General features: G+C 56.4%; 2 protein-coding genes across 5 annotated transcripts; one reads left to right on the top strand and one right to left on the bottom strand.

Annotated features, from left to right (window-relative positions):
- Nucleotides 1–348: 348 nt before the first annotated feature.
- Nucleotides 349–4970, bottom strand: RPL19 (ribosomal protein L19). The gene is made up of 6 exons (XM_028521231.2): nucleotides 4827–4970; nucleotides 3658–3764; nucleotides 2303–2425; nucleotides 1387–1507; nucleotides 892–1002; nucleotides 349–553 (listed from the first exon to the last, which is right to left on the bottom strand). Exons 1-6 carry the CDS (start codon nucleotides 4829–4831, stop codon nucleotides 430–432), a joined length of 591 nt encoding a protein of 196 aa, XP_028377032.1. The 5' UTR covers nucleotides 4832–4970; the 3' UTR covers nucleotides 349–429.
- Nucleotides 4971–7494: 2524 nt separating this feature from the next.
- Nucleotides 7495–25150, top strand: CACNB1 (calcium voltage-gated channel auxiliary subunit beta 1). 4 transcript variants are annotated; one of them, XM_028520776.2, is made up of 14 exons: nucleotides 7495–7793; nucleotides 10260–10346; nucleotides 13336–13455; nucleotides 14197–14319; nucleotides 14892–15028; nucleotides 15234–15310; nucleotides 16689–16708; nucleotides 16974–17054; nucleotides 17483–17541; nucleotides 17726–17835; nucleotides 17998–18149; nucleotides 20910–21005; nucleotides 21438–21623; nucleotides 23330–25150. In XM_028520776.2, the coding sequence occupies exons 1-14, from the start codon at nucleotides 7710–7712 to the stop codon at nucleotides 23789–23791; spliced, it is 1794 nt and encodes a 597-aa protein (XP_028376577.1). In that variant the 5' UTR covers nucleotides 7495–7709; the 3' UTR covers nucleotides 23792–25150. The 4 variants fall into 4 exon arrangements, with proteins under 4 accessions (XP_028376577.1, XP_035889755.1, XP_028376579.1 ...); XM_036033862.1 differs by lacking the exon at nucleotides 16689–16708 and adding an exon at nucleotides 15708–15862 and having other exon boundaries at nucleotides 7535–7793; XM_028520778.2 differs by lacking the exons at nucleotides 16689–16708; nucleotides 23330–25150 and adding an exon at nucleotides 15708–15862 and having other exon boundaries at nucleotides 7535–7793; nucleotides 21438–21835.
- The last annotated feature ends 318 nt before the right edge of the window (nucleotides 25151–25468 follow it).

Genomic DNA, 25468 nt, shown 5'->3' with positions numbered 1-25468 from the left:
TGTGACAACTGATACCACAACTATGATTCCCAACCAACATCTGAGATCACCCCCAAGGGGCCACTCATGTAAAAGCCCTTCTAAAGCCCAGTTCTGGAGGCTTGGGTACAAGCCACTCCCTCTCCCCCCACAGAGCAAATAAATCCCACACACCACTGAAACAAGATAAAAAATGAACAAAAACCCCTCCCTTTCACGGATGGAGTTGTCATGGGCCCGACCAGACGCCAGGAAAGAAGAAATGAAACAGACACCCCGGAGAGGGCCTGCACCCCAGTGCAGTCAGCTCTGGCCCTCAAACTAGTCAAGGCCCACCGACAGCTGGAAACTGTGGAAGAAACAGAGAAGTAGGCAGGTGAGGCTACTTTATTCAATGGCTGATCCATGTAACTGCCAAGGCCACTATATACAGGTAAGACAGGTGGAGCGCTATTTCTTGGTCTCTTCCTCCTTGGACAGAGTTTTGATGATTTCCTCCTTCTTGGCCTGGAGCCGCTCTTCCCGGCGCTTGCGAGCTTCCTTGGTCTTAGACCTGCGGGCCTCAGCCTGGTCACTGGGTAATGGAAGGGAAAAGATGGGTCAGTCGGAGGACAGATGAGCTGCTGGGAGATGGACAGGCACACCCAGCCCTCTCTCTCTGAGTGCAGTCAGCCCGAGATAGGAGCTGCCTCAGCTACCAAGAGCTCCGAGTTCAACTAACCTACAGCCCCAACCCCGACAACGGTAGGTGGTGTGGGGATGTGCACAGGACAAGGAACGCGTGTCTCTAACAGACCGCCTCTCAGTCAAGATGCAGCATTAGCACGTTTGAAATGTCTCAAGAGAATCCTTGTAAAAAAGTGCAAAGAAACTGCCCGCGTGACACAGGGGCCAAGTCCTGAAGAAACTTACGCCAGAAGCTTCTTGCGAGCCTTGTCTGCCTTCAGCTTGTGGATGTGTTCCATGAGAATCCGCTTGTTCTTGAACACGTTCCCCTTCACTTTCAGGTACAGGCTGTGGTACCTGCAGGGCATATGGAGCAGAGGTTCTAGGTGGGATGGGACCAGAGGCTGGCCCCTCCAGACCAGGTCCCTAGACCATGTAGGGGTCCTTCCCTCTCTTTTATTGCTGATGAACTACTTTTCCCCAAACCAAGACTTTCTGTGCAGTTTCCAAACAGAAGAGCTTGTCTGGCAGGTAAAATCAATTCTTCAACTACCTTGATGATGTATGGGGGCGGGGGGGGGGGGGTGCGCCAAAAACAAGACAAAATGCAAGAATTTTCTAAGCCTGCTTAACACACATGGCCCCTTCCCCAAGGCCAATGGGACCACTGTGTTTATGCCAAGGGCAACCATCAAAGCAACAGACGGGTCCTGGCGGCTCAGGAGGGGGGGGAGTGCTTACATGTGGCGGTCAATCTTCTTAGATTCACGGTATCTCCTGAGTAGCCGGCGAAGGATTCTCATCCTCCTCATCCAGGTCACTTTCTCAGGCATTCGAGCATTGGCAGTACCCTTCCGCTTACCTATAGGGAGCACGAGTTAGGTCCACTCTAGTGCACTCAGTTCTCAAGTGAGTTATCAAAGCCAGCCGATTGCTCATGATAGAGACCAGCCTCTGAAACACTCTGTAATTCCCTGGGTCAGGTGCCAAGCGCTTTATCTCATTTTAAGTAACACCATGTCCATTTTAGTCAATTTTTAAGGAAGCACAAACAAGGCCATTCTTTCCCCTTCACTTCTCCCAGAATGTGGGTTCACAAGGGCGGGCACCAAGGCACTATGGTAAGCTGGAAGGGGCTTCATCTCCCTAAATCATCCTGATCTCAGAAAGTAGTTTGAGGATTTACTGGACAACATTCCTTTTAAGATTTTATTTATTTTTAGAGAGAGGGGGAGGGAGAATGAGAGGGGGGAAAAAACCCATCAGTGTGTGCTTGCCTCTCCCATGCCGCCAACTGGAGATCAGGCACGCAACCCAGGCATGTGCCCTGACTGGGAATCGAACCATCAACCCTTTGGTTTGCAGGCCAGCACTCAATCCACTGAGCCACACCAGCCAGGGCTAGACAACATTTTTAAAGTACCCAGTAGAATCCTTGGCATAGTGTAGGTGCTCAGTGTGACTTCTGTCTACCAATACTTCCAATTTTGACAGTAATGCCAACTTTTTGACTTGCGCACAGAAAAGAAAATACATCAAATATCAGAGTAAGAAAAGGGCTCAAGATCAGACAGAATGGGAAGAAGATCCTGAATATACTTCAGTGTAGATTTAAGCATCTATTATCTCTTAAGCCTCAGAGGAAGAATACACTTACCTATTCCCATATGCCTGCCCTTCCTGCGGGCCAAGGTGTTTTTCCGGCATCGAGCCCGGGAATGGACTGTCACAGGCTTCCGGATGATCAGCCCATCCTTGATCAGCTTCCGAATCTGCTGACCTGGAAAAACGTGACGCACCTGGTCAGTCAGGTGGGGCCTGTCCCCAGGAACACCAGTCACAGCCTAGAGTTTCAATAGGAGAGGCCACAGACTCGGCTCACACCCCCCACCCAGTGGTCTCAAAAACGGTTGGAAATAACAAATCTGTTTCTCATGGGGGAAAAAAAAAATCCCTCTACTTTTAGGTGTTTAATAGAGTCCTCAAAATATACACTTAGGATGTGTAAGCAATCTCGTGTATAGAAACAGCCTAGTCCTTCAGATCCTACCTGTTTTACCTAGTAGCTACTGGTCTACAAGATTAGGGTTTTTTGAGTTCATATCACAATGGCAAAACCCAAGCTGGTCAAGCACTTCCCTGATATTGACAGAGTCTTCGCTTAACCAAACTTCTGCCAGGTTCCTGAACCTTCTCCCAGGCCCATCTGTGCACTTCCTCACATATTCCAGTTTTAGCAAGAACTCTGCTTCAGCCAGTTTAAGCAGTAGCCCCTGCCCTTGGCGTCCAGTCAGGTTCCACACCCATCACCATTTCCCACGTGATGCCCAATCACCCTGGACTGTCTTCAGCAAGAATGCTGTTAGGTTCATTCAGCCAGAACCCCGCTTACCTCCGTTTCCTCTTCCTAACTTTCCACCTACTGACCCCCTGCGCCATATGCCTCAGCTACAAATTCTTACTTGCCCACACTACCACCAGATTTGAGCTCTTTCTACGTCCCAGTAAAATCCCATTTTCAGTGGTCCCTGTACCTACTGCAAGGATCCCAAGTAAAATCTGCCTTAGCATCTTCAACAAATGTCACTGAATACTTTTTTCTCCATAACATCATATGGAAGCACTGCGAGCATGCCGATGCGTTCCGTAGGACTGACATCTGTTTGCCCCGAATATGCCAACAGGCTCTGCTAAGGTCTGAGGCCCCAAGCCTTCCCACCTCATAATCTCCTTGGCCACCTCTGCTTCCTGTCCCTGTACCATCTCTTCATAAACCCTTCACATAGCCACCAAACAAAACACCTACTCTAGGAATACTCCTTAACAGAACACCGGGTGGTTCCATTAACTTCTATCCTTGGCAAATGGCAAGAATAAAACCTCTGGCATCCCCATTCTTTCTGTAATATTCCCATTTTACAAGCCCACCCCCCCTCACCGCCCAATGAGTTTTCCTAGCTTTGTTAAGAGCCAACTCGCATCTTTCATCTTTTGAAGAACCCAGGAACTCACGGGAGTTGGCATTGGCGATTTCATTGGTCTCATTGGGGTCCAACCAGACCTTCTTTTTGCCACAGCGGAGGACGCTGGAGGCGAGCCTCTTCTGAAGCCTGAGCATACTGTGACAAACAGAAAATACCATCAGGCCCTAGAAGCCACACCAGCGCAAAAATGAGCATCCCCGGCAAGACCTGCCCCTCAAAGTCTGATAATGTTGTGAAAAATCACACATGGGAAGGTAGGTGCGAGCGTGCACTTTAGTGTTCAGGGCCAACATGTCCGCCTCCACGGCGACTTTTGCCATCCACACCACCACACCTCCAGGTTAGGAATCTTTCCTATATCGAGGTCTTTCTCCTTTGGAAAATGTGGCGGCTGCTGCCAGTTTTGATATTTAGTCTAAAAACAAGTGTTTAACAAAATCCCGAGGCCAGTAGACCCGATTTACGCTAGTTCAGTCTTCTGCTTCCTAGGCTTTTTTTCCCCCCGTCTTATCACAGTAATAAGGTAATTTCACGTAGCCTTAGAGTTTTCTTTTTAAAATCCTCATCCGGGGATATTTTTATTGGTTTTAGAGAGTAAGGAGAGAAAGAGAAACATCGATGTGAAAGGCCAAACTTTGGCCTTATTATTTCGGGTCTCTACACAGAATGGAAGTAAATTTTAGGGTGACAGAATATTAAGGACAAGAGGGGAATACGGCTGAAAGCGGAGCGGGGCATGGGCTGCCTCCCTAGGCACAGCAGACCGAAATCGCAGGGGATGATGCCTCCACCAAGTGAGCCACCCGATCAGGGCTGGCATTACGAGTTTTCTTACGAGCGATCTACTAGGGTGCTACGGATCGCCTCACCCTCGGCAGAGATCGGCTTGGATCCAGGTGCGCGGCCTAAGCCTAGTCAGCGCCGCTACCTTTCCTCTGCCCCAGTGGGTCGCCCGGGACACGTGTGCGGCGCGGTGCCCACATTTTCCGCGGCCTAAAGTTTTCGGAACGGTTCCCCAACTCTGTCCTCTCGAGGCGGAGGCCGCGGCCTAGTGTGCTGTGGCCTACCCCAAGTTCTGGGACCGGCCGCCTCAGGGCTGCCTCCGCCTCATCTCTCCCACCCGGGGCCACGGCACAGAGCCTCGCCATCCACCCGCAGCCCGGATGAACCCAAGTGGCAGACTCCCCCAGGGCTCACCTCATGGCTGCGGCCGCAGCGGCGAAAGGAAAGAACTCCCTTTGCTCAGGCTCCTCCCATTATCTGTAAAGGGGAGAGCCCATGCCCCGTTCTGCTTTCATCCATATTCCCCTCTTGTCCTTTCATCTTCCGCCACTCTAAAATTTACTTCCATCCTGTGTAGAGACAGAAATATTAGAAACCTAAGATCGGGAATCGTTTTAAACTAAAAAACATAGAAAATATACCCCTTTGCTAAGGCAAAGTGGTACAGTCTGACTTCCTATCAGGCAAGCGCAGTAAGGGTGCCGGGTCACGTGGGCAATGGAAGCCGGAAGTCAGCTGTATTGCGCCGGCGGGATAGGGTAGGGCCGGTTTATTAGAGTGGCCCAGTCTTTGCGCGTCCTGTTTTTTGGAAGGGTGTTTTATTAGTAGGGGGAAGAAATACTGAATGAGGCGAAAGAATAATAGGGCTGATGTCAAACAGGAACCACCTCTTATTCGTTCTCTCCGTTGATTGCGAGCCCCTGTAGTGCAGAATAGGTCACCAGACACATTAGCTTGTTTTTGCACCCCAGGGTTCTTCATCTCTTAATGCCTCAATGTTCTCCTCTGGAAAGTGTATCTAATCCCAATGTTTCCGTGATCCAGTTGTGAAAATCACATGAGTTAATGTTTGCGACTTGCAAAGGAAGGCGTTAAGACAACAAGCTCCTTGGTGGAAACCGCCTTCCTTGGGTTCACTACAGCAGGGTTAGAGTTTAGTATAGCAATTCTTAACCTTTTCTTATCTCATGGTACATAAACTAATTACAAAAATTCAACAGCACACCAAAAAATATATTTTTTGCTGATCTGACAAAAAATAGGTATAATTTTGATTAATTCACACCAGATGGCTATTGTTACATTGGCTGTTGTCATTTTTGGACAATCTAAGAGAGAAGAGGTCAGTGCCCCTGACTAAATAGTCAGCTATTGCATATCTTAAACATTCTTGGGCACACCAGTTGAAAATTGCTGGCTTAGAACATAGTAAGAACCGCTTGAGAAATAGTGTATTGGCTAAGTGGATGCATAGCTGTGAAGCTGAAAAAAAATTTTGACCTCGCAACCCCTAGTTCTCTCCTCCTGGTCTGGAGTACCCAATGTGAAAACCCAGGGAGCATATTCTGGGGCCCAAGAAACCTAGATCTGAGTTCTGGCTCCAGCTTATCACCGAATTTCTCGTTTTTCCTGGACACTAAACACAGCTCAGCTCAAAAAGAGAGAAAGGGGAGTAAAATTTATGCCATTTCCTTACATACAAGTAATGTCATTCTTACAGCTAAGTGAGGTAGCAGAAATTGAAAATCCAGGTCTTCCTGACTGCAAAACCCCTGCCTTCTCTGTCAAGCCAAGATCTGTTGTGCCCAAGGGGCAGATGGGAACCCTGCTCAGGATTGGATCTGCTCAGGAGCAATGCTAATGGGCTTCAGAGAAACAATTCAGGCTGGCCATCCACGTGTTGCAGAACCCAGGGTGGGGAGGAGGAGGCAGTGTACTTCAGTCTCCCATGTAGAAGAACACAGCAGGCCGGCCTTATATTAGGGTCACCGAACCTGGGCAAAGCTCCGTTCTACTTTGTATCTTTTCTCTTTGGGGAACAAGGTAAAGGGTAGATTAGAGGGGTAACACCCACCTGTCCTGACTGACTCCCGCACAGCACTTTGCAACATCTCCAAAGGCCCCAGTAATCTATCATTTAATTTCATTTTCCCTCATCCTCCCAATAATCCCAGGTGACAAAGACACCATGGTACCCGCAACCCCGTTCCTATAAAAAGCTGGTTTGTCCAGGGCCACACAATCAGAGTCTGAGCCAAAATGGCACTAAGGTTTCTTGCCAGAATCCCCCAGGTCTTTCTCTCCACGGATCATGGTAGGTGGGGTCCAGGCCTTGGATACTTGTGCCCAAATAAGGATGAAGAGGGATCAATTCTAGGTCAAAGTTTATTAGATTTGATTCTAGCCAGTCTCGCGTTTGGGCTCCACATCTCCCTTCTCTTTCTTCTCCTTTCCAAGGTACATGGACCTCACCCAGCCCCATCCCGGCCTTTTGGAAGGGTCTGGGGATACTAGCGACTAGGACACAAGGACTCCTGGGTCCCTGAGATTTCTTGTCGCTGTACGTTGGGACTCCCTTTGGACACCGTGCGCACGCCAGCCTCAGGCTCGCCGCAGCTGGCACCATGTTAGAGGGGAAGGTCTGGTTCAAGGCGACCTGGGCCTACACAGGTGAAAAAGGAGGTAAAGCCAGGTCCCGGGATGAATGGATCCGGCAGTTCCGGTGGCCCAAAGTGGAGGTTAAAGAGACCAGCTAGAAAGAGCGGTTTGAAAGTGGGGCGCGGTGCCAGCCGTGCTGCTCGGTCTTACACCTCCATTAGCGCTTGGCATCCCCTGGTAAACCGCCCCCCTCCCCCGCCCCAGCAGAGTTTCTACCCCCCATCGCCGCAGAGTGGGCCGCCCTCACCCCAGGCCAGTCGGAGGCCAGCGCTCGCCCAGCTCCCGAGGCGGGAGCGAATGCTCCCCTCCCGCCGCCCCTCCATTGTCTGTGCGGAGCCCGCGGAGGGGCTGCGAGGGGCGGGGCCGGGGCGGGCAGAGGGAGGGCGGAGGGCGGGGGGAAGCGGAGCGGGCGGGGGGAGATGCTGAGCCTTCAGGGGCGGAGTAGGAGGCGGCGGCGGCGAAGGCAGAGGAGAGAGCGGGAGGAGGGAGGGAAGGCAGGAAGAAGGCAACCGCCGGCCGGGCCAGGGGGCTGAATCGGGTGCGGGCTGCGCTGCGCCGTTCTCGGTTCCGACGGCCTGTCTCATGCGCTGAGGGCGCCCGGCTGGGCCGGGCGGGCGGCCGAAGGGGAGGCTCCTCTCCATGGTCCAGAAGACCAGCATGTCCCGGGGCCCTTACCCACCGTCCCAGGAGATTCCCATGGAGGTCTTCGACCCCAGCCCACAGGTGAGGCGTGGTGGCCGGGCGGAGGGAAGGGAGCCCCTCCCGCGGACTTTGTGGGGTCGGCTCGAAGGGCTCTGGGGAGGAAGGGGTTATGTGCTCGGCGCGGAGGGGAGAGGGGCGCCTGAGCGCCCCCCGTCTCTGCGGGTTAATGATTGATGGGCGCTTGGCCCGGAATTGGGCTGCGGTTTTGCGGAGCCGGAGGAGGCGGTCAGGCCGCCTGTCACCCTCACCTCCTCGTCTCCCCCGCAGTCAGGGTCCCTGCTACTCGGGTACCGGCTCCAGAGGGCTGAGAGTGGGGGTATTGGCGGGGGATCCCGGGGTTGAGGGAGGCTAGAGAGCAAACCCAGGCAATGTGGGCGACGCAGAACACGCTCAGGGGCGCTGGGCGGGGGTGGGTGGGGCGGGGGTGGCTTTGGAGACCGTGGAGGCGATAGTCAGAGGGCGGCGCCAGCAGGCCTTCGGAGCCGCAGACAGTGGCCCTCGAGGGAGGGGAAGGGGCCAGGCCCCCATTCCAGCCACATCCACTACACCCCTATATCGGACCAGCTTCTCCTCCTCAACACCCACGTTATCTCTGCCTGCCCATCCTCCCCCACTACCCTCCGCCCCGGGAAAATGCCTCCAAAGTTTGGAAAGTTGGATGGATTCCAACTCCCTGCCCTGGAGGGGAAGAAGCTGAGTTACCTGGGGGTGGAGGTCGCTGCCCCACCCCCACTCACACTTTTCCAGTGCCCGAGGAAGGGGCATTCATTCTCGGGTGTGCTGGTTGCCTCTGGAGTGACCAGCAAGGTCTGGCATGGTCGTGTGGTGCGGGGGATTTCTCTGGAACATGCCCTTGTCTAATCTGGTAATACCCCAAGTTGAGGATAGCATTAACTCTTTTCTTGCTGTAGCCAGCCTGTAGCAACTGTAATGGCCATGACAATGTGGTTGATGGGTATGTGTGTGTGTGGCCAGAGTCAGGTCAGACCTAAAAATACCTCCCTTCTCCACCCCAGGCCCCTTGGAGCCCGGGAGGCAGCTGGCTGGGGCCTTCCTTTCAGCTGTCCCTTGTCCCTCTGGGTGCCACTCCCTTTTCCCACCAGCCTAGGGTGGTGGTGGTGGTGATGGTGGTGTGAAAGAAGCTGGGGTTTACTGGGGTATCCTCTTAAATTTGTAGAGATCCTGAATCCTAGAGGTTGGGTCTATATTTGGTTTGAAGAGGGGGTGGTGGGAGGGAGGATTCTGGGGTTCCCAGGTGCCTTCATCTCCCATCTGTCCATCCCCCTTCTTGTATTCAGGCCCCAAGGGACCAGAGAGCCTAGTCTGGTCATGGCTTACCTCCCTTCTTTGGTAAAGAAACTCAAGGGTGCAGGCTGGGGGCAGGGGCTTGGAGGGCCTGGACCCTCAGTCATCACCCTCCACTCTGGACTGGTCTGGATAGTGTGTGTGTGAGTTGAGGGCAGAGAAAACAGCCCCCTTACAGGAGGCCTGGAAATACCTGAACGTGTGGCTGCTGGAGTGATCAGGCCGTGGTCCACTCCAGCCAAGTCGGAATCCTGGCCAGAGAGACTGAGCCAGCCTACCCCAGGGACTTGTGGGGGTAGGCTCATCTGTGTCCCAGGCTCATCTTGGCCCCGGGCCAAGGGGCATTTAGATTGATGCAGCCTGGTGGGTACCATGGGGACAGGATGTAGGCAGTGGCTGCTGGGGGTTAGTGGGTGGAGGCTTGATCCCTCTGGGCCCCTTGGGAGAGGCGTGGCCACCGTGATTGTGAAGAGAGGCCTGAGAAAAAGTCCTGCCGGGGTGGCCGGTGCTGAGCGCAATCCGCCCCATGGCACTGGGCTGGGTTTGACCGTTCCCTTTCCAGACACCTTTTCACGCCCCTCACCCCCTCCCAGGAAATGTAGTTTTGGGTCTCCAAGAGCTGAGAGCTGCGACTCCCCTCCCCAGTCTGCGAAAAGCAAGAGTCGGGCGTGAGAAAAGCCAAGCTGGGCCCCGTTGGCAGTTGGCAGTTGGCAATTCCTCTTCTCTCTGGGGGCCACAAGCACACTCAGCCACCCTCCGCTCTAGCTGGAGGGGAGAGGAAGGGGGACTTTCTCCCAATCTCTACCTGCCCCCACCAGCCCCCCAGCACTGCCTGCAGCCTCTCCCTTCCCTTGAGGCCTCTGCAGCCTGCCCAGCATCTTAATTAGCTTTGTTGCCTAATGAGCCTCCTGCTACTTAGCGCCTCCTCCTTCCCAGCCTCTCTGGCTGGGTTTGGGGGTTTCTGTGTGCTCTTCCTAGGGCTCTCTTGCACTATCCTGCACCCCATGACTATGGTCTGGGCCCCCCTCCCCCTCAGGCTGTACCATCTCAGAAAGAAAATAGGGGTGCTGTTCAGATCAGGGAATGGTGTTTCCAGGCTTAGTTGTAGCTCTGGGCCTGATGGAGTAACGGTTGGGAAAGGGCCTTTCTGATGCCACTCTCGTCCCTTCCTGGCTTCTCTAGGGCAAATACAGCAAGAGGAAAGGGCGGTTCAAAAGGTCAGACGGAAGCACGTCCTCGGATACCACATCCAACAGCTTTGTCCGCCAGGTAATAAGGAGGCTGGGCTGCGAGGAGGGTGGCGGCTGGTTGGTGGAGCCCAGCATTGGTGCGCTGGGTCTGAGGCTTTCTCCAGACACCCTCCCCCGTGTCACTTGTCACCTGCCTGGAACCACCCATTACACTGACACCCCATGACCTCTCCTGCATAGACTGTCAGCTGCACCCACTCCCTCAGCCCCCGCCCAGCCCCGCCCCCAGCACCAGGCACCAGCCCCTGCTGCCTGCCTGCGTCATCTCATTCAGGGACAGCCTGGCCTGCCTCCTTCTAGCTTGCTTCGGGCTGTCACCCACTCCCCCTGCCGGCTGTCTGCTTCCATGTCCTCCCCCAGAATCTGTGACAGCAAGGGGTCTAGCCAAGTCCTAAGAAATGAGGAGCCAGGACATTCGAGTCCCTGGAGCCCTGGTTCGGTATGGGACAGGGAGGTACCCTCCTCACATCCACGCATGGCTGTTCTCTGGCCAGTGGAGAGCAAGTGTGTTGAGGGAGGTGGGGGCCTGGCAGGAGGGAACTGATCTGAGAAAGGACTTTATCCCGGCACCCCTCGCTGAAGGCAGGGTCATTGAATAGCTTTATGGGGTCGTCTGTGCTCAGTCAGGAAGATACCATTCTCATCTCTGTTCTAATTCTCAACCCCAGGCCATCTCAGGCTCAGGGAGAAGCATGTGGTTGCTATGACTACGGAGCATCTCAATAAAGCCTGGTACCCAAAAAAGATGAGAGGGGCTCGGGATCAGACAAGGGAAAGGAGTACGCTGGAGAGGAAACGGGCAAAGCATGCGAGGGCAGAGGGTAGTAGGGAGGAGGGCTCCTGCAGAGCTCAAGCCCCCCTTGGGCCAGAACAGAGGGGACGGTGTCGGGCACGTCCCACCGCAGGCTGGAGTGAGGCCCTTCTGTTTGATTCCTGTTTCCACGGCACTTGGCACGTACGAGCCCGGGAAAGGGGCCCTTCATCCCAGCATCTCCTAAGTACACAAATAGGAAGTCCTTTCTTCAGTCTCTCCTGCATGCCTCCTGTTGCAGGACTGAGCCAGGGCCGGGCCTGGGAAAAATGATGCTGTGGCCTCAAGTGCAACACCTCTTGACAGAAAAGGGCCTTGGTATTTGGCAACCCAGGGTGTCAGACCCCAGCCTCTACTCCCTCCTCTTCTCAGCTCCCTAGCTCTGACCCCCAGTAGGTGGTGGGGAGTGGGGGGGGCAGTCCTTGCTACATCTCTGAGCTAAATATACCCTCCCAGTTTGCATATGTAGCAACTCTGCTTGTAACCTGAGCCCCCTGGGGGAACGGGCAGTTTGGGCCACCTCCTAGGCCAGCAGGGCCAGGCACTGAGGGCGCTGTGATGGAGGTGCCCAGCCGGACCCTCGTGGTGGTGAGCTGGGGATGGCGGGCGGGGTGGGAGCAGCCCCTCAAGAAAGCTTGGGAGGGGGCTTCACTCCGGCCTGTCTCTGCCTGTTCGCTGTTTCCCTGTCTCCTGCCATTCCTGATATGTCTGTGTGTGTGCGTATGCGTGCGTGTGCGTGTGCATATGTGTGTGCTGGGTCAGTAGGTGCCTCTCTGTCCGTTGCTGGGTCTACTTCTCTAGCTCTCTGTGCATCTGTCTCCCTGACTCGGGGCGCTGCTCCCGTCAGGAGGGGCTAGGAGTGGTGGTTAGGCTGGTTTCCACTCTCCTTCCTTCCTTCCGTTTCCCAGTTTCCGTTAGTGACTTCACCCCCACTGCCAACCTTTCCCCTTGTGAGCCTCCCACGTTCGTGATTTGGCTGGGAAAAGGATGGACAGTTGCACTGCTAATGACCAGGGCCCTCCGGGGGAGGTGGGACTTTGTCTTCTCTTTTTCTCAGGTCCCCTCCATACCAAGCCAGTGGGTGTTTCTGGCCAAGTGACCCTTTTATGCCCTCAGGAAAAAAAAAAAAACCCATCTCTGCAGTCCTGCTCTTTCCCACGTCACCTCCCACCCTTTGTAGCAACAGCTCCGCAGCACAGTCACGCACATCCACACTTCCTGGCTCCCGCCCTCACGTGCTGCATGCACACCCTCGGGGGCACTGCCCCCGAGGGCGCCCCTCTGTGTGGGCTCACGTGGACCTGTCTGCGTCCAGTCACGACACCCAGCGCGTAGCACAGAGCACACCCCCCTCAGCAGACCTGAAGTCGCACACCCAAGCACACCCATGAGTAAGTGTGATTGTTCGCACCGCGGGCCTGGGCCGGCTGCGTGTGTCTTACATCACTGGAAAAGCTGTGCCCTGGGACGGTCAGCGGGGTCACAACCAGCTTCCTGGCGCACCCTGACTTCTGACTTCTGACCCTGGCAGCTGCAGCCCTGGCGTTAAGGAAAGGCCCGCCCCATGTTCTCCTCTTAACTTGCTCTTCTGCCCGCACCGCCTCAGGAATACTGGACTCTCTCTCGTATCTAACGAGGCCTGAGGGTTGGGGCTCCCTTGATGCTGCTGGGGATGGCAGGACCCTGTCTTCCCTTACCCTTGAGCACAAGGCAGCAGACTTTTGGGGGGCCCCGCCATGCCGAGCAGGCTGCCCACTGCCAACGGTGCGGGAAGCTCAGGCCTGCGCCGGTGGCTGCAGTCCCTGGAAAGACCCACCGGGCTTCTGCTGCGTCCGTCTCAGCCAGAGCTGGGGGCAGGGGAGAGAACGAGGAGCAGGGAGGGGAGGCTTGTCCCCTGGCACTCCTCTCCTGCGCCGTGCCCCTATCAGATTCCCGCCCCTCCCCGGGCCCCAAGCAGCTGTCCTTGGACCTGCCTTAACCCCTGGCTCGCGGCTGCCACCCTTTTCAGGGCCGCACTCTTCCTGGGGCCCTCCCATCTCACACCGTCTTCTTCTTTGGCGCCTGGCGGCATCCCGCTGGGCTGCCTGGGACTTGAGGCCTCCGTGATGGGTGGCACCTCCACGCCTTCCGGGGCCCGGGAACTGGGGAGGCAGCGCCGGCCCTGCGCCGGCCCTGAGCTGGCCCTGTCCGTTTTCAGGGCTCGGCGGAGTCCTACACCAGCCGCCCATCGGACTCGGATGTGTCTCTGGAAGAGGACCGGGAAGCCTTAAGGAAGGAGGCAGAGCGCCAGGCATTAGCCCAGCTTGAGAAAGCCAAGGTGAGAAAGGAGGGAGGGACGGCGCTGTCTTCATCCACCCGCCATCCCCGGGCCTTGGAGGTGGCCTGGACTGTCCCAGGCCCGGCCTCGGCCCAGCCACTTCCTAGCCCGTGTGCCTCCGGGCCTCAGTGTGACCGTGCCTTTGCCTTTCACCCGTAAAATGTAGACTGTGACACCTGCCGCCTTCTGCAGCACGATGAGTGTCCACCGCAGTCTAATCCTCTTCCCACACATAATCAAGAGCTCGAGAAGGGCAAAACACTTAACACTTCCTTTTGGAGGCAAAATTTCTGGGCTGCTCTTACTAGCCGTGTAATCTCAGGCCGGCCACTTAACCTTTCCGAATTCAGTCTCATTGATTGAAATGAAGACAGTAATACTTCATAGGATTTTTTGTGATAAAGAAATGCATGGGAAATATGTGACGTGGCACCAGGCACACTAAATAGTAGATGATGATGATGATGATGATTCCCTCTGGGTGTCATTCTGGGCTCCCCCACTCCTTATACCTATCATCCCCCACTGGCCCCTCCACCCTGAGAGGGCCGAGTCCTATTTTTTGCTTTCTTTTTCATTGTAAATGTCACATAAATACAAGAAAAGGACATACACCATCCAGTATACCTTTTAATAAGCAGTTTACAAAACCTGTATGTAATCACCACCACAGTCAAGAAGTCGTACACTGCACTGTGGTTTAACCGTCTGGCTGTCATTCTCCTCGTGTGCCTCCTCCAGACCAAGCCGGTGGCATTTGCTGTTCGGACAAACGTCGGCTACAACCCGTCTCCGGGGGACGAGGTGCCCGTGCAGGGAATGGCCATCACCTTCGAGCCCAAGGATTTCCTGCACATCAAAGAGGTGGAGAGAGCGCGCGGCCTCTGGAGGGAGGGCAGGGCCGTGGGCGCCCGGAGAGGGGGCGTCGGGAACTATAGTGGGAAAAGAATTCTGAGCCAAGCAGAGCTGGGCTGAGCCTGCTGTGCTTCCTTAGACAAGTCTCTCCACCTCTCTGAGCCTCTCATTTTTCATTGGTAAAATGGGGTGGTGGTGCCTATGTCACCGGGTTGCTGGGCGGGTTTGTGACGAGGCCCGTATAAGTGGAGTGGCAGTTTGCCAGACACGTGTAGGTGTCAGCAGTCACTTCTCTCTCTGCCTTTCCAGGGCAGGGCACCCACATGTGGGGAGGAAGCACTCTCAGAACAGGGGTGTGCTGGGGACGGGGTGATCCATGGCCCCAGAGGATGCTGGTCCTGGAGTTGTCCTGAAAGTCGGGCCATACTCGGATGCTGGAGCTGGGGATGGGGCTCTTGGAGGGTGCTGCCCCCTGGGGAGGGGAGATGAGTCCAGGGGTGGTTTTCCCTGCAGGACGGCTGCTGGCTGACACCTCTGATCTCCCTCTTGGTCTCTCCCACCCCACCTGCCCTTGTCTGCAGAAATACAACAATGACTGGTGGATCGGGCGACTGGTGAAGGAGGGCTGTGAGGTTGGCTTCATCCCCAGCCCCGTCAAGCTGGACAGCCTGCGTCTGCTGCAGGAGCAGAAGCTGCGCCAGAACCGCCTCAGCTCCAGGTGTCTGGCCGGGGGCGGGGCCCTGCCAGCCCCGGGAGAGGCCTCAAGGGTTCACCACCGCCCTGAGGGCGCGGAGCTGCCCGCGACACCATCCTGTGGGGGCCGGAGAGTCATGGGGGCAGGGCAGCATGTGAGAGAACAGGACTCCCCCACCCTCACACCCACCCCTTGGCTCACAGCTCCGTTTTTCTCTCTGCCCACACAGCAAATCAGGTGACAACTCCAGCTCCAGTTTGGGAGACGTGGTGACTGGCACCCGCCGCCCCACACCCCCCGCCAGCGGTAAGAGCCACCACCTCTCCGGGGAGTCGGGGGAAGCTCCTGGGCGGGATGGTCTCCCCACTTCCGTTCCCCTCCTTCCCCTGCGGTAGTGGGCACCCAGTCCCGAGTCCCCCACACACACCCAGGGGTCCCCTGTCCGCAAAGAGTAGGGTGCCCCCCGAGCTGGGCCCGTCGACGCCCATCCTCTCATGTCTCTCCTCTCCCATCTCTTTGGTAGCTCCATCTCTCTGCCTGACCCCCCCACCCCCCATTCATTTCTCCCAGCCCTGTTCCATTCACCTCTTCTTCTTTCTTTTTTCCCCATCCCATCCCTGCGTTCTGTCTCTGTGTCTCCATGCCCATCTCACTCCCCCCCACCTCGCCTCCCTCCTCCCTCTCTCCTGACTCTGCGGTCCAGGTAATGAAATGACTAACTTAGCCTTTGAACTAGACCCCCTAGAGTTAGAGGACGAGGAGGCCGAGCTTGGGGAGCACGGCGGCTCTGCCAAGACTAGCGTTAGCAGTGTCACCACCCCGCCGCCCCATGGCAAACGCATCCCCTTCTTTAAGAAGGTAATTCTTGCCGGGCTCTTCTATAAGAGGGGAGGGGGTCAGGGCCCAGATCTTCGGCAGGGGAGGGGGCCAGAATGGACTCGGATGTGGTAACAGCCTGACTCTGTGGGGATCTATCTGCCAAGGCAGTGGGCGGGGCAGGGTGACACCGGGAACAGGCACCTCCGTCTCCACACGGCTCTGCCCTGGCCGCTCCGCAGGAAGGGGCGGCTCTTGCCATTGAAGCACCCCTTGTCTTGGAAGGCGTCCCCCCTCTCCCACCGGAAGTAGGGTCTGGTGGTAATGAAACCTGACCTTCCCCCTGGCTGCAGTGGGATAGTCCACATTTGCCCCCCACCCCCAAACGTGAAGTGGGGAGCTGAACAGTGTTCCTTCTTTGCCCTTTTCCAAACTTTGTGAGTCTGGGGTGGGCATGTGAGGGTCTACTGGCTGCGGAGCAGGACAGCTAAGGGAACTCTTAAAATGGGCAGGTCAGCCTGCACTGGGGGTAAGAGGTAGGGACCACATTAGGGGCTGTCGCCCGTCCCAGCTCTTTCCCAAGACCCAGAAAGGGGGGCTTGGTATGTCCGACTGTTCTCCAGACCACTGGACTGACCAGCAGTCCCACTCCCCGCCCTGACCCAGGGCCGTCTCTGGCTCCCCTGGCATGGGGTCCCGTCCCCTCTCTCTGGCTCTGTCTGTCACTAACACGCATGCCCTGTTATCTCTCCTCGTCTGCCCGCTCTCCCCCCCTCTCTCGTCCTGGCTCCTTCCTTGCCCTCTGCCCCTGCCTGGGTCCCCTTCCTTCTCTCCCTCCCTTCCCCCTCTTGGCAATCTCTGGACCCAGCCAAACAGAAGCAGAAGTCGGTGAGTATCACAGCTTTCTGTGTCCCCCTCCCTACCCCCTGGGATGAGCTAGGGGGACCTTCTAACACCCATTCCCATACCTGCCCCATTTCCCCCACCCTTCCTGGTTCTCCCTGGCCATCCCTCCCCACCCTCACCCTGATCCCCACATCTGGGCTCTGGGACCAGGGTGGGGGGAGAGGATGCATGGGGAAGCCCGGAGGCTGGGGGAGAGGGGCTAATGCCATCTCCACTCTGGGGTTTCCCCTCCCTGCTTCCCCTCCAGACAGAGCATGTGCCCCCCTACGACGTGGTGCCTTCCATGAGGCCCATCATCCTGGTGGGACCGTCGCTCAAGGGCTATGAGGTAGGACCCTGCAGAGGGGAGTGGACCCAGAGGGGCCCAGACCTCCAGAGAGACACCAAAGTTTCAGACACCAGAGAGGTTCCTTCGCAAGGCCCAGGCTCCCGGGCGTCCTCTCCAGAGGGCACAGGCCTTAAGAGAAATTTCCCAGAGGGACCTAACCCACAGGGAGACCCACTCAGAGGGTCCAATTCCTCCCCCCCAAAATCCCCAGAAAGGCTTCCCGGAGGTACCACGTAGAAGGACCTTTGGAATCAGAGCTCACTGGAAGCTCCCCAGATTCAGAAGGAGCCCCCAGCCCCAAGATCCCAGTCATCTCGGAGCTGAAGAAGAAGAAAATGGAATGTGAGGGTGCAGATGCCCAGCAGCCCACGGTTGCTGAGGGGGTTTAAAAGTCTGACTTCTCCCCCTACCCCGCCCCCCACCCTCAGGTTACAGACATGATGCAGAAAGCTTTATTTGACTTCCTGAAGCATCGGTTTGATGGCAGGTAAGACCCTGGGCGCTAGCTCCCCACCCCCGTTGCGGTCCTCTGCTGCTGGTGATGGGCAGGTGGCTTGAATGACAGTTTTGGGACTTCTGGACAGAGGAATAGAAGGCGGGCCCGGATCCTGGCGGAATGGGCGGGGCATCCCAGCCCACCTGACCCCTGACTCCCTTTGCCCCTCCCCCAGGATCTCCATCACTCGTGTGACAGCGGACATCTCCCTGGCGAAGCGCTCCGTCCTCAACAACCCCAGCAAACACATCATCATCGAGCGCTCCAACACGCGCTCCAGCCTGGGTGAGCCCGCCCCCTAATCGCCCTCCCTGGGGCCAGGTCCGGGAGGGGTGGGGAGTCGGGGGGCGGGAATCCCCAGAAATGTTCCGTCCACCCACTGACTCCACACGGCGGGGGCGGTGCTCACCGCCACTCTCCCCTCTCCGCGACTCCGTGTCTCCTCAGCTGAGGTGCAGAGCGAGATTGAGCGAATCTTCGAGCTGGCCCGGACCCTTCAGTTGGTCGCTCTGGACGCCGACACCATCAACCATCCGGCCCAGCTCTCTAAGACCTCACTGGCCCCCATCGTTGTTTACATCAAGATCACCTCTCCCAAGGTGGGTGCGGGAGCCTGACCCTGGAGGGGACAGGCGCGCACGGGAGTCTGGCTGCGCATTTGAATCCCAGCCGCTGCTCACCAACTATGCGCCTTAATCGCCCCGGGTTTCCTTTCCTCTCTGTAAAACTCCATCAGACGGACGTCTGGAAGAGTCAACCTGATTTCAATACTTTTGTACTTAGCAAAGGGTTTGGAATAACGTACCTCGTCGTGTATGAGCTATTAATATTGTCTAAATATTAATATGAGTATTGTTATTAGGGTCATGTGCGCCAGTCCCCTATCTCCGCCCTGGTTGACCCCCCATTCCTGCTCCAGAAAACAGAGAGAATTCTGTGCTTGTAGTCCCGGGTGCCACCCAGCTGCCTGGCAGTTGGGAGGTCCTTCCCGTCTCCTGAGTTCAGCCCTTTCTGCTGCACTGTCCTTCTGCGGACCTTGATGGAGATGAAGTCGGAAGGAAGGCTGATTGGCTTCGTCATGTTGCAGCTCCGTCAGTGTTCCCTCCTAGACGTTAGCGGGGGAGGAGCGCAGAGGGCGGGTGTAGGTGAAGTGGGGGCTTGGGAAACCCCGGAGGGCGGGGGTGGGATGAGGATGTGGAGCGAGGAAACGGCATGGGGTTCCACTGCTAGCTCTGGTGGGCTTATTAGTGAGATTTTGTTGGCGTTTTGGTTGTTAAAGCCTCACTTTCTCCCCCTGTAGAGTGGGGACTATAATCCTTCCTTGCATTATTGAGGAGAGGGTTTGAGGTCATGACGGGAAAGAGCCCAGAGTTCACAGTGGCCACCAGGGGTGGTGACTGTTACTACCTCAGGATAGCACCCCGCGAGCTGAGCACCCACTTACTTAACCGTAACTGCTGAGTCCTAAGTTTCTAACGAGCACAAAGGGGATGCTAGGATCTAAGTACTTCCTGGGGTGGCTGAGAAGATCAAATATGATAGCGGATGCAGAAACAGCTGGTGAACTAGAAAGCAACAGCACGTCTGTTTACCCCGGATGAGCACTGGGTGAGGTTAATGTGGGGACTCTGAGAGTCTAGACGACCCGGGTTTCTGTCCCAGAGATGCACTCCTTTGGCAAGCACCTGACATCTCTAGGCCTCAGTTTCCTCGTCTGTAAAATAGGGATCCTCGAATGGTGGGGTTGTGAAGGTCAAATAAATGGACTAACCATATAAAGGGGCTGGTACCTACTAAGCATTTTATATATATATATAAGATTTTTTATTTTGGAAGAGTTACGAGAATAGTTCAAAGAACTCTCATCCTTTGAATATCCTTTACTCAGATTCACTAATTTTTTTAAGGTTTTTTTTTTAAGATTTTATTTATTTATTTTTAGAGAGGGAAGGGAGAGAGAAAGAGATAGAGAGAGAAACATCAACTCGAGTTTGCTGGGGGCCATGGCCCGCAACCCAGGCATGTACCCTGACTGGGAATCGAACCTGCGATGCTTTGGTTCGCAGCCCAAGTCCAATCCACTGAGCTACGCCAGCCAGGGCAGATTCATTATTTTTTTTTTTTTTAATTATTGATCGATTTTGGAGAGAGAGAAAGAAGGGAAGAGGAGACTGGTGTTCCACTTACTCATGCATTCATTGGCTGATTCTTGTGTGTGCCCATCCAAGGCTCAAACTGGCAACCTTGGTGTTTCAGGACGATGCTGTAACTGACAGCCAGGGCATTGCTAATGTATTTATTTATTCTAGACAGAGGGGAAGGGAGGGAGAGAAACGTGGATCGGTTGCCCCTCTCGAGAACTCCCCCCCCTCCCACAGGGACCTGGCCTACGGCCCAGGCACGTGCCTGGACCAGGGGTTGAACCGAACTGGCCGTTCGGTCCTCAGACTTTCCTGGGTTTTCGTGACCCTGACATTTCTGAAGAGTACAGATCACTGATTTTGTAGAATGTTCCTCCGTGTGGGTTTGTCTGATGTTTTCCTCATGACTAGATTTAGGTTTTGCAATTTCGGTTGGAATGTCACCCACGCAATGTGTGCCGTCCTGAGTGCGGTGCATCAGGGGGCAGATGATGTTGGTTTGGGGCGTCATCCGTGATGTGAACTTCGATCACTTAGTTACAGTCGTGGCTCTGCTGTAGACATTGTTATCGTTACTGAGTGAGGATGATAACAGTGTTCTCCTAATGGGATTATTGTCGGGACTAAATAAACTGATCATTTAAAAAGCACTAGATAGCCCTGGCTGGCGTAGCTCAGTGGATTGAGCTTGGGTTGCGAACCAAAGCATCGCAGGTTCGATTCCCCGTCAAGGCACATGCCTGGGTTGCAGGCCACAGCCCCCAGCAACTGCACATTGATGTCTTTCTCTCTCTCTCTCTCTCTTCCCCCCTCTCCCTTTCCTTATCTTAAAAAAAATCTCAGTTAAAAAAAAAAAAAGCACCAGATACTGCCGGTACGTGCCCATACAGCATGGCGGTCGTTAGTGTGGAGGGGAGTGGGCCTGGACCACGAAGCCTATGAAGGACGTCAGAGGGGATGGGCTGAGTGCCCTTCATACCGCCACTGCTAGGAGAACTTGCCAGGGCAGGCTGGTGGAAGACCCGGGAGAGAGCCTGGGCACTGTGCAGGGTGGACAGAGAGCTGGAGCGGTGATGTCTAAGGAGGTGGCCAGGGATGAAAGTCATCAGACACCCCCAGCCCTGACACTGGCTCGCCGCGCTGGCTTCAACCAGGACCTGCCTCTCCGATCGCCGTGTTACGGCAGTCCCTCTAGCTCCTCCTCTCCCCCCAAACCAGGTACTCCAGAGGCTCATCAAGTCTCGAGGGAAGTCTCAGTCCAAACACCTCAACGTGCAAATAGCGGCCTCGGAGAAGCTGGCGCAGTGTCCCCCTGTGAGTGCTCAGACCCAGGGGCGGGGGGGAGTGTTTGCATACGGGTTTCCTCTGGCCTGCGTGGGAGACAGAGGGACCAGGGCCCCTGGGCCGGGCCCGTGCGTGCAGACTGGTTTTCCAGGAAAGAGGGTTGGGCAGACAGTCAGAGACTGGCTTCAAGCCGCAGAAGTACCACCTCTCTGTGGAATCTAACTAAGCATTGGGTGCCTTAAATCTAGAACGAGGGAGCTGGACTATGTGGGCGTCAAGGCCTGTTAGAGTTCTGCCAATGCACGTAGCTGGGGGCCCTCCTCCTCTTCCTGGACACCCAGAAGTCTCTTTTCACTTTGTCCTTCAACCCCTGACTCTCCACCCACTGTGTCCAGGCCACACCCTCACCCCCTAGGTCTTGCTTGGCTCATCCTAGCCCTGCTCCTAACCCCGCCTCCACAGGAAATGTTTGACATCATCCTGGACGAGAACCAACTGGAGGACGCCTGCGAGCACTTGGCCGAGTACTTGGAAGCCTATTGGAAGGCCACACACCCGCCCAGCAGCACCCCACCTAACCCGCTGCTGAACCGCACCATGGCTACTGCAGCCCTGGCCGCCAGTCCTGCCCCGGTCTCCAACCTCCAGGTACAGGTGCTCACCTCGCTCCGGAGAAATCTCAGCTTCTGGGGTGGGCTGGAGGCCTCCCAGCAGGCCAGGGCAGTGCCCCCGCAGCAGGAGCACACCATGTAGGCGCACTGCCTGTCTCCCCTCCTGCTCAGGGCCCGGAACCGGAGTGCAGGGAACAGGGGCAAGGAAGGCAAGAACTTTATTTTGTAAAAAAAATGTGGCGACCAGCAGCTTGTGGTGTCTGTGGTTTTTGATGGGATTGGGACCGGCCGGTGGTGCTCCTTGGACTTAGTCCCATAGGACTGTGTCTGCTGCCTGGGCTGATTTTGGGGTGTGAGGCCTGGTGGGGGCCCTATAGGATAAGTGACTAGGAAGAAAGAAAACGTGGGGAAGACGGACAGATTCGTTCGAGGGACTCCATCCCCATCCTGGACCTGATAGTGATCCTAGCGCCGTAAATCCAGCGGAGGAGGGAATCCTGCAGAGCAGGAGCCTTTAAATCCCGAGAGGCCGTCCTGTCCCCCATAGCCCTCACCCCAGGGGGCCCCTCGGAAGGGGCCTAGAATGTAGCACCTTCTGTGGTCGATGCTCAGCCTTCCATTCTTCTCCCAGTTAAACAGATTCCAGGCAAGACCCTCCAGTGGGGCCCTGCCTCGCCTCTCCCGCCTCCCGTGGGAGCCCTGGCCCGTCTCTGAGAACACATCATTAAGTATCTGGTTCTCAATTAGAGCCAGAAGGAAGCCATTCTGGACCATTGCTCTTCAAATTTGCTTTCAGCAGCAGAGTCCATTTGTTCACTGAATCCTACGTGGAAGCTCTTGCTCTGCTCGGAGGGTGCTCGTGGCTGGGCCGCCACGTCACCTCCACGGGGACCCCTGAAGCACTTCTGTGCCCTCCCCACTCCGCCCCGGGTCTCCGGGGAACAGTTTGGAGACGGCCGCTCCAGGCCCCATCACACCACCATGGAGAAACTGGGCCGTAGCAAGGGGAGCTGTCCACTTAGGGTCACACAATGTGAAGGGGCGGGACTAAGGCCCAGGCCTCTTTGCACCTACCCAGCAGCCTCTGCGGTGGAAGTGGCCATCAGGTCACCTTCATGTGGCATCTGGTACTGAGGACATTGGGTCACCTCATAGTCTCCTGTGGGGGATGGAGACCCATCAGCCCTCCCTGTCCCACTGCTTTGAGTTTTTGCTGGGGCAGAGGAGGAATTCTGTCACCTGACAGGGAGCAGGAGAGGTCCGGGTTCTAGCAGCCTCTGAATAGGGTCTAGTTTGGGCTGAAGGAGCTGGGGTTAGTGAGCTTGGGCTGAAATATCCTTAGTATATTTGGAAAACTGGGGCACTGACTAACCCAATCAACCACTAACAAGTGGCAATACTAATGAGCTGTTAATGATGATTTACCCCAAGACGGCAGTAATGACGTGGGTTGAGGAAGCGATGACTCATTTTTCATGGGCTCTGTACCCCAGTTACCAGGAGAGTTCACGCTTCCTTGGCCTTAGCAAGATTGGGCGCCTGTGTCCCAATGGGGGAGCAACGCCCTGAGGTCCCTCTGGCTGGGCTCTGGGAGCCCTTTGCCGGGCTCCAGCCCCTAGAGCCAGTGCCCTGCTCCCTCAGCCGGGCTGGTGCCTTCGTGCGGTCACTAACCTGCCTTGCTTTGTTGTGTTTCTCTCACCCCTGCCTGATCCGCATGGTTTGTGCCGTCTGTCTGCTAACCAGGGACCCTACCTTGCATCCGGGGACCAGTCGCTGGAACGGGCCACCGGGGAGCACGCCAGCGTGCACGAGTACCCCGGGGAGCTGGGCCAGCCCCCAGGCCTTTACCCCGGCAGCCACCCGCCAGGCCGAGTGGGCACCGTGCGGGCACTGTCCCGCCAAGACACGTTTGATGCCGACGCCTCTGGCAACCGAAACTCTGCCTACACGGAGCTGGGAGACTCGTGCGTGGACATGGAGACTGACCCCTCGGAGGGGCCAGGGCTTGGAGACCCTGCTGGGGGCGGCACCCCACCGGCTCGTCAGGGATCCTGGGAGGATGAGGAAGACTATGAAGAGGAGCTGACTGACAACCGGAACCGTGGCCGGAATAAGGCCCGCTACTGCGCAGAGGGCGGGGGCCCGGTGCTGGGACGCAACAAGAACGAGCTGGAGGGCTGGGGGCGGGGTGTTTACATCCGCTGAGAGGCAGGGGCCGCCCTGCCGGAGGAAGGGCTCCGAGCCCAGCCGAGGGGAGGGACAGTAGGCTCACCACCGGGGGGTGTATCTGGCCTCCAGGGGGCGCTGTCTCCTCTCAGATGCCTTTGCTCAACGTTTGGGGTTTCTGCGTTGGTAGATGCCCAGCTCCTGGGAGTCCCTTAAACCCCAGCTGTAGGTTTTTATCTACCTGCGGTGAATGGAAGGGGGGATGCCCACCTGTCTGCAGTGTCCCCTTGTCCCCACCTCAGGGGTCTCTCTCCCCTCACTCTCCCAGAGAAACGGTGCACTTCCTTAACTCTTTCTACCTGGGGCTCTAAATGGGGTGGCCCTTTCTTTTTCCAACCTGGAGTATTTGGTAAAGGTAGGAGGCTTTTCCAGGAGAAGGAGACCACAGACTTTCCCATGAGGTTTCCCTTCCCGAATTCCAGATCCAGGGCCCCTCCTCATGCCCCCTCCCCCCCAGCTTTCTGGCAACATTCTCTGGCAGGAGAAAGCTACAGGACGGATCCCGTTCCGGAAGGGACCTGGGTGGAAACGGAGGCATCAGATGCAGTGCCATCTGCCCCCTCCAGGCCCTAACCCTGAGGAGTGGGCGGCCCGAGATGCTGCTACCCCCACCCCCACCTCCATGCCTCAGCCTTCACCTGCCCCAGGAATGAGCTTTGCCCACCACATCCCTTGTCTGCTGCCGTCAAAAGGGGGGCTCTCCGTGTCCGAGCCTCCCACCCCTGTCCCCCGGGTGGGGAGCCCTTGGAACACTTTGGTCCACCTCATTTTGAAACCAAAAACTGCTCATTCACTCTCACCCTGAACACCCAGGAGAGAGGCCCTTTGGGTTGGTGCTCGAGAAACGATCACCACCCCAGGGGTTGCCTTGGGACCACGGATCTCCCCTGGGGGGCTTGGCTGCTGTTGCTGCTGCTGCTGCTGCTCTGTGTTTGCCTCTCGTGATCCTCTCCTTGACCCCTGTCCACTCCACTGCCCCCAGGAGAGGCCTTTGCACACCCCCTCTGACCTGGAGTGTCCCTCTGCCTGGCATCCCCACGGCCCAGCAGCCCTGCCCCTCCCCAGCATCCCAGCTGGGCCTGAGAGAGCCGATTGTGCCAACGAGGACTGGGCCCTGCCGGCTGCCCACCTCAGGGATGGGCACCTCATGCCTGTCTCGCCACCTCCTGTGCCAATGTTGCCCCACCCCCACTGGGGGGGCGGGGTGCAGCTTCCACTTACTGGTTAGAAGAGACCACTCCTGTCTGGTACCCTGTGCCCCCATCCATCCGGTCCTCTGTACTCCCCTAGGAGAAGTATTTTGCCACATATAAAACCGCCATCCTGTCCTTTGCAGCAGCCTCCCAAGCCTGCTTTGTTCCCGCCACAGAGTTGCCAGTCTAGGCGAGTGGGAGCTGCCCACATTCAGGGGGATGAAAAGGGTGTGTGCAGAAATAAACTGTGGAGTTGTTCACTCCAAGGGGCAGATGGGGCTTTGGTGGCTCCGGTGCATTGCATTTGAGCCTGATGGGCCGTGTGGCCAGTCTCGGTCCCCACTCAGCTCCCAAGCCCCACAGCTAACCCACCTCCCCGCAAGTAGAGTCAGGGGTATGGGGTGTTATGGGTGTCGTGCGAGAGGTGAGATCCAGACCCACTGGCACAACGTCTTATAGGTTT

Source organism: Phyllostomus discolor, chromosome 8 (assembly GCF_004126475.2).
Source record: "Phyllostomus discolor isolate MPI-MPIP mPhyDis1 chromosome 8, mPhyDis1.pri.v3, whole genome shotgun sequence".
In the NCBI taxonomy this organism is placed as follows: Eukaryota; Metazoa; Chordata; class Mammalia; order Chiroptera; family Phyllostomidae; genus Phyllostomus; species Phyllostomus discolor.
Note: the sequence above shows the minus strand (reverse complement) of the source record. Positions and strands in the feature narration are given on the sequence as shown.

Bases quoted from the DNA above. Each gene is read 5' to 3' on its own strand.
- CACNB1 (XM_036033862.1), top strand. From the start codon at position 7,710: ATGGTCCAGAAGACCAGCATGTCCCGGGGCCCTTACCCACCGTCCCAG. The intron at 13,456-14,196 runs GTGAGAAAGGAG...TGCCTCCTCCAG, and splicing joins CCCAGCTTGAGAAAGCCAAG to ACCAAGCCGGTGGCATTTGC. The intron at 18,150-20,909 runs GTGGGTGCGGGA...CCCCCAAACCAG, and splicing joins TCAAGATCACCTCTCCCAAG to GTACTCCAGAGGCTCATCAA.
- RPL19 (XM_028521231.2), bottom strand. The intron at 2,426-3,657 runs GTGAGTTCCTGG...ACGTTTTTCCAG, and splicing joins AATCGCCAATGCCAACTCCC to GTCAGCAGATTCGGAAGCTG. The intron at 554-891 runs GTAAGTTTCTTC...TCCATTACCCAG, and splicing joins GCTCGCAAGAAGCTTCTGGC to TGACCAGGCTGAGGCCCGCA.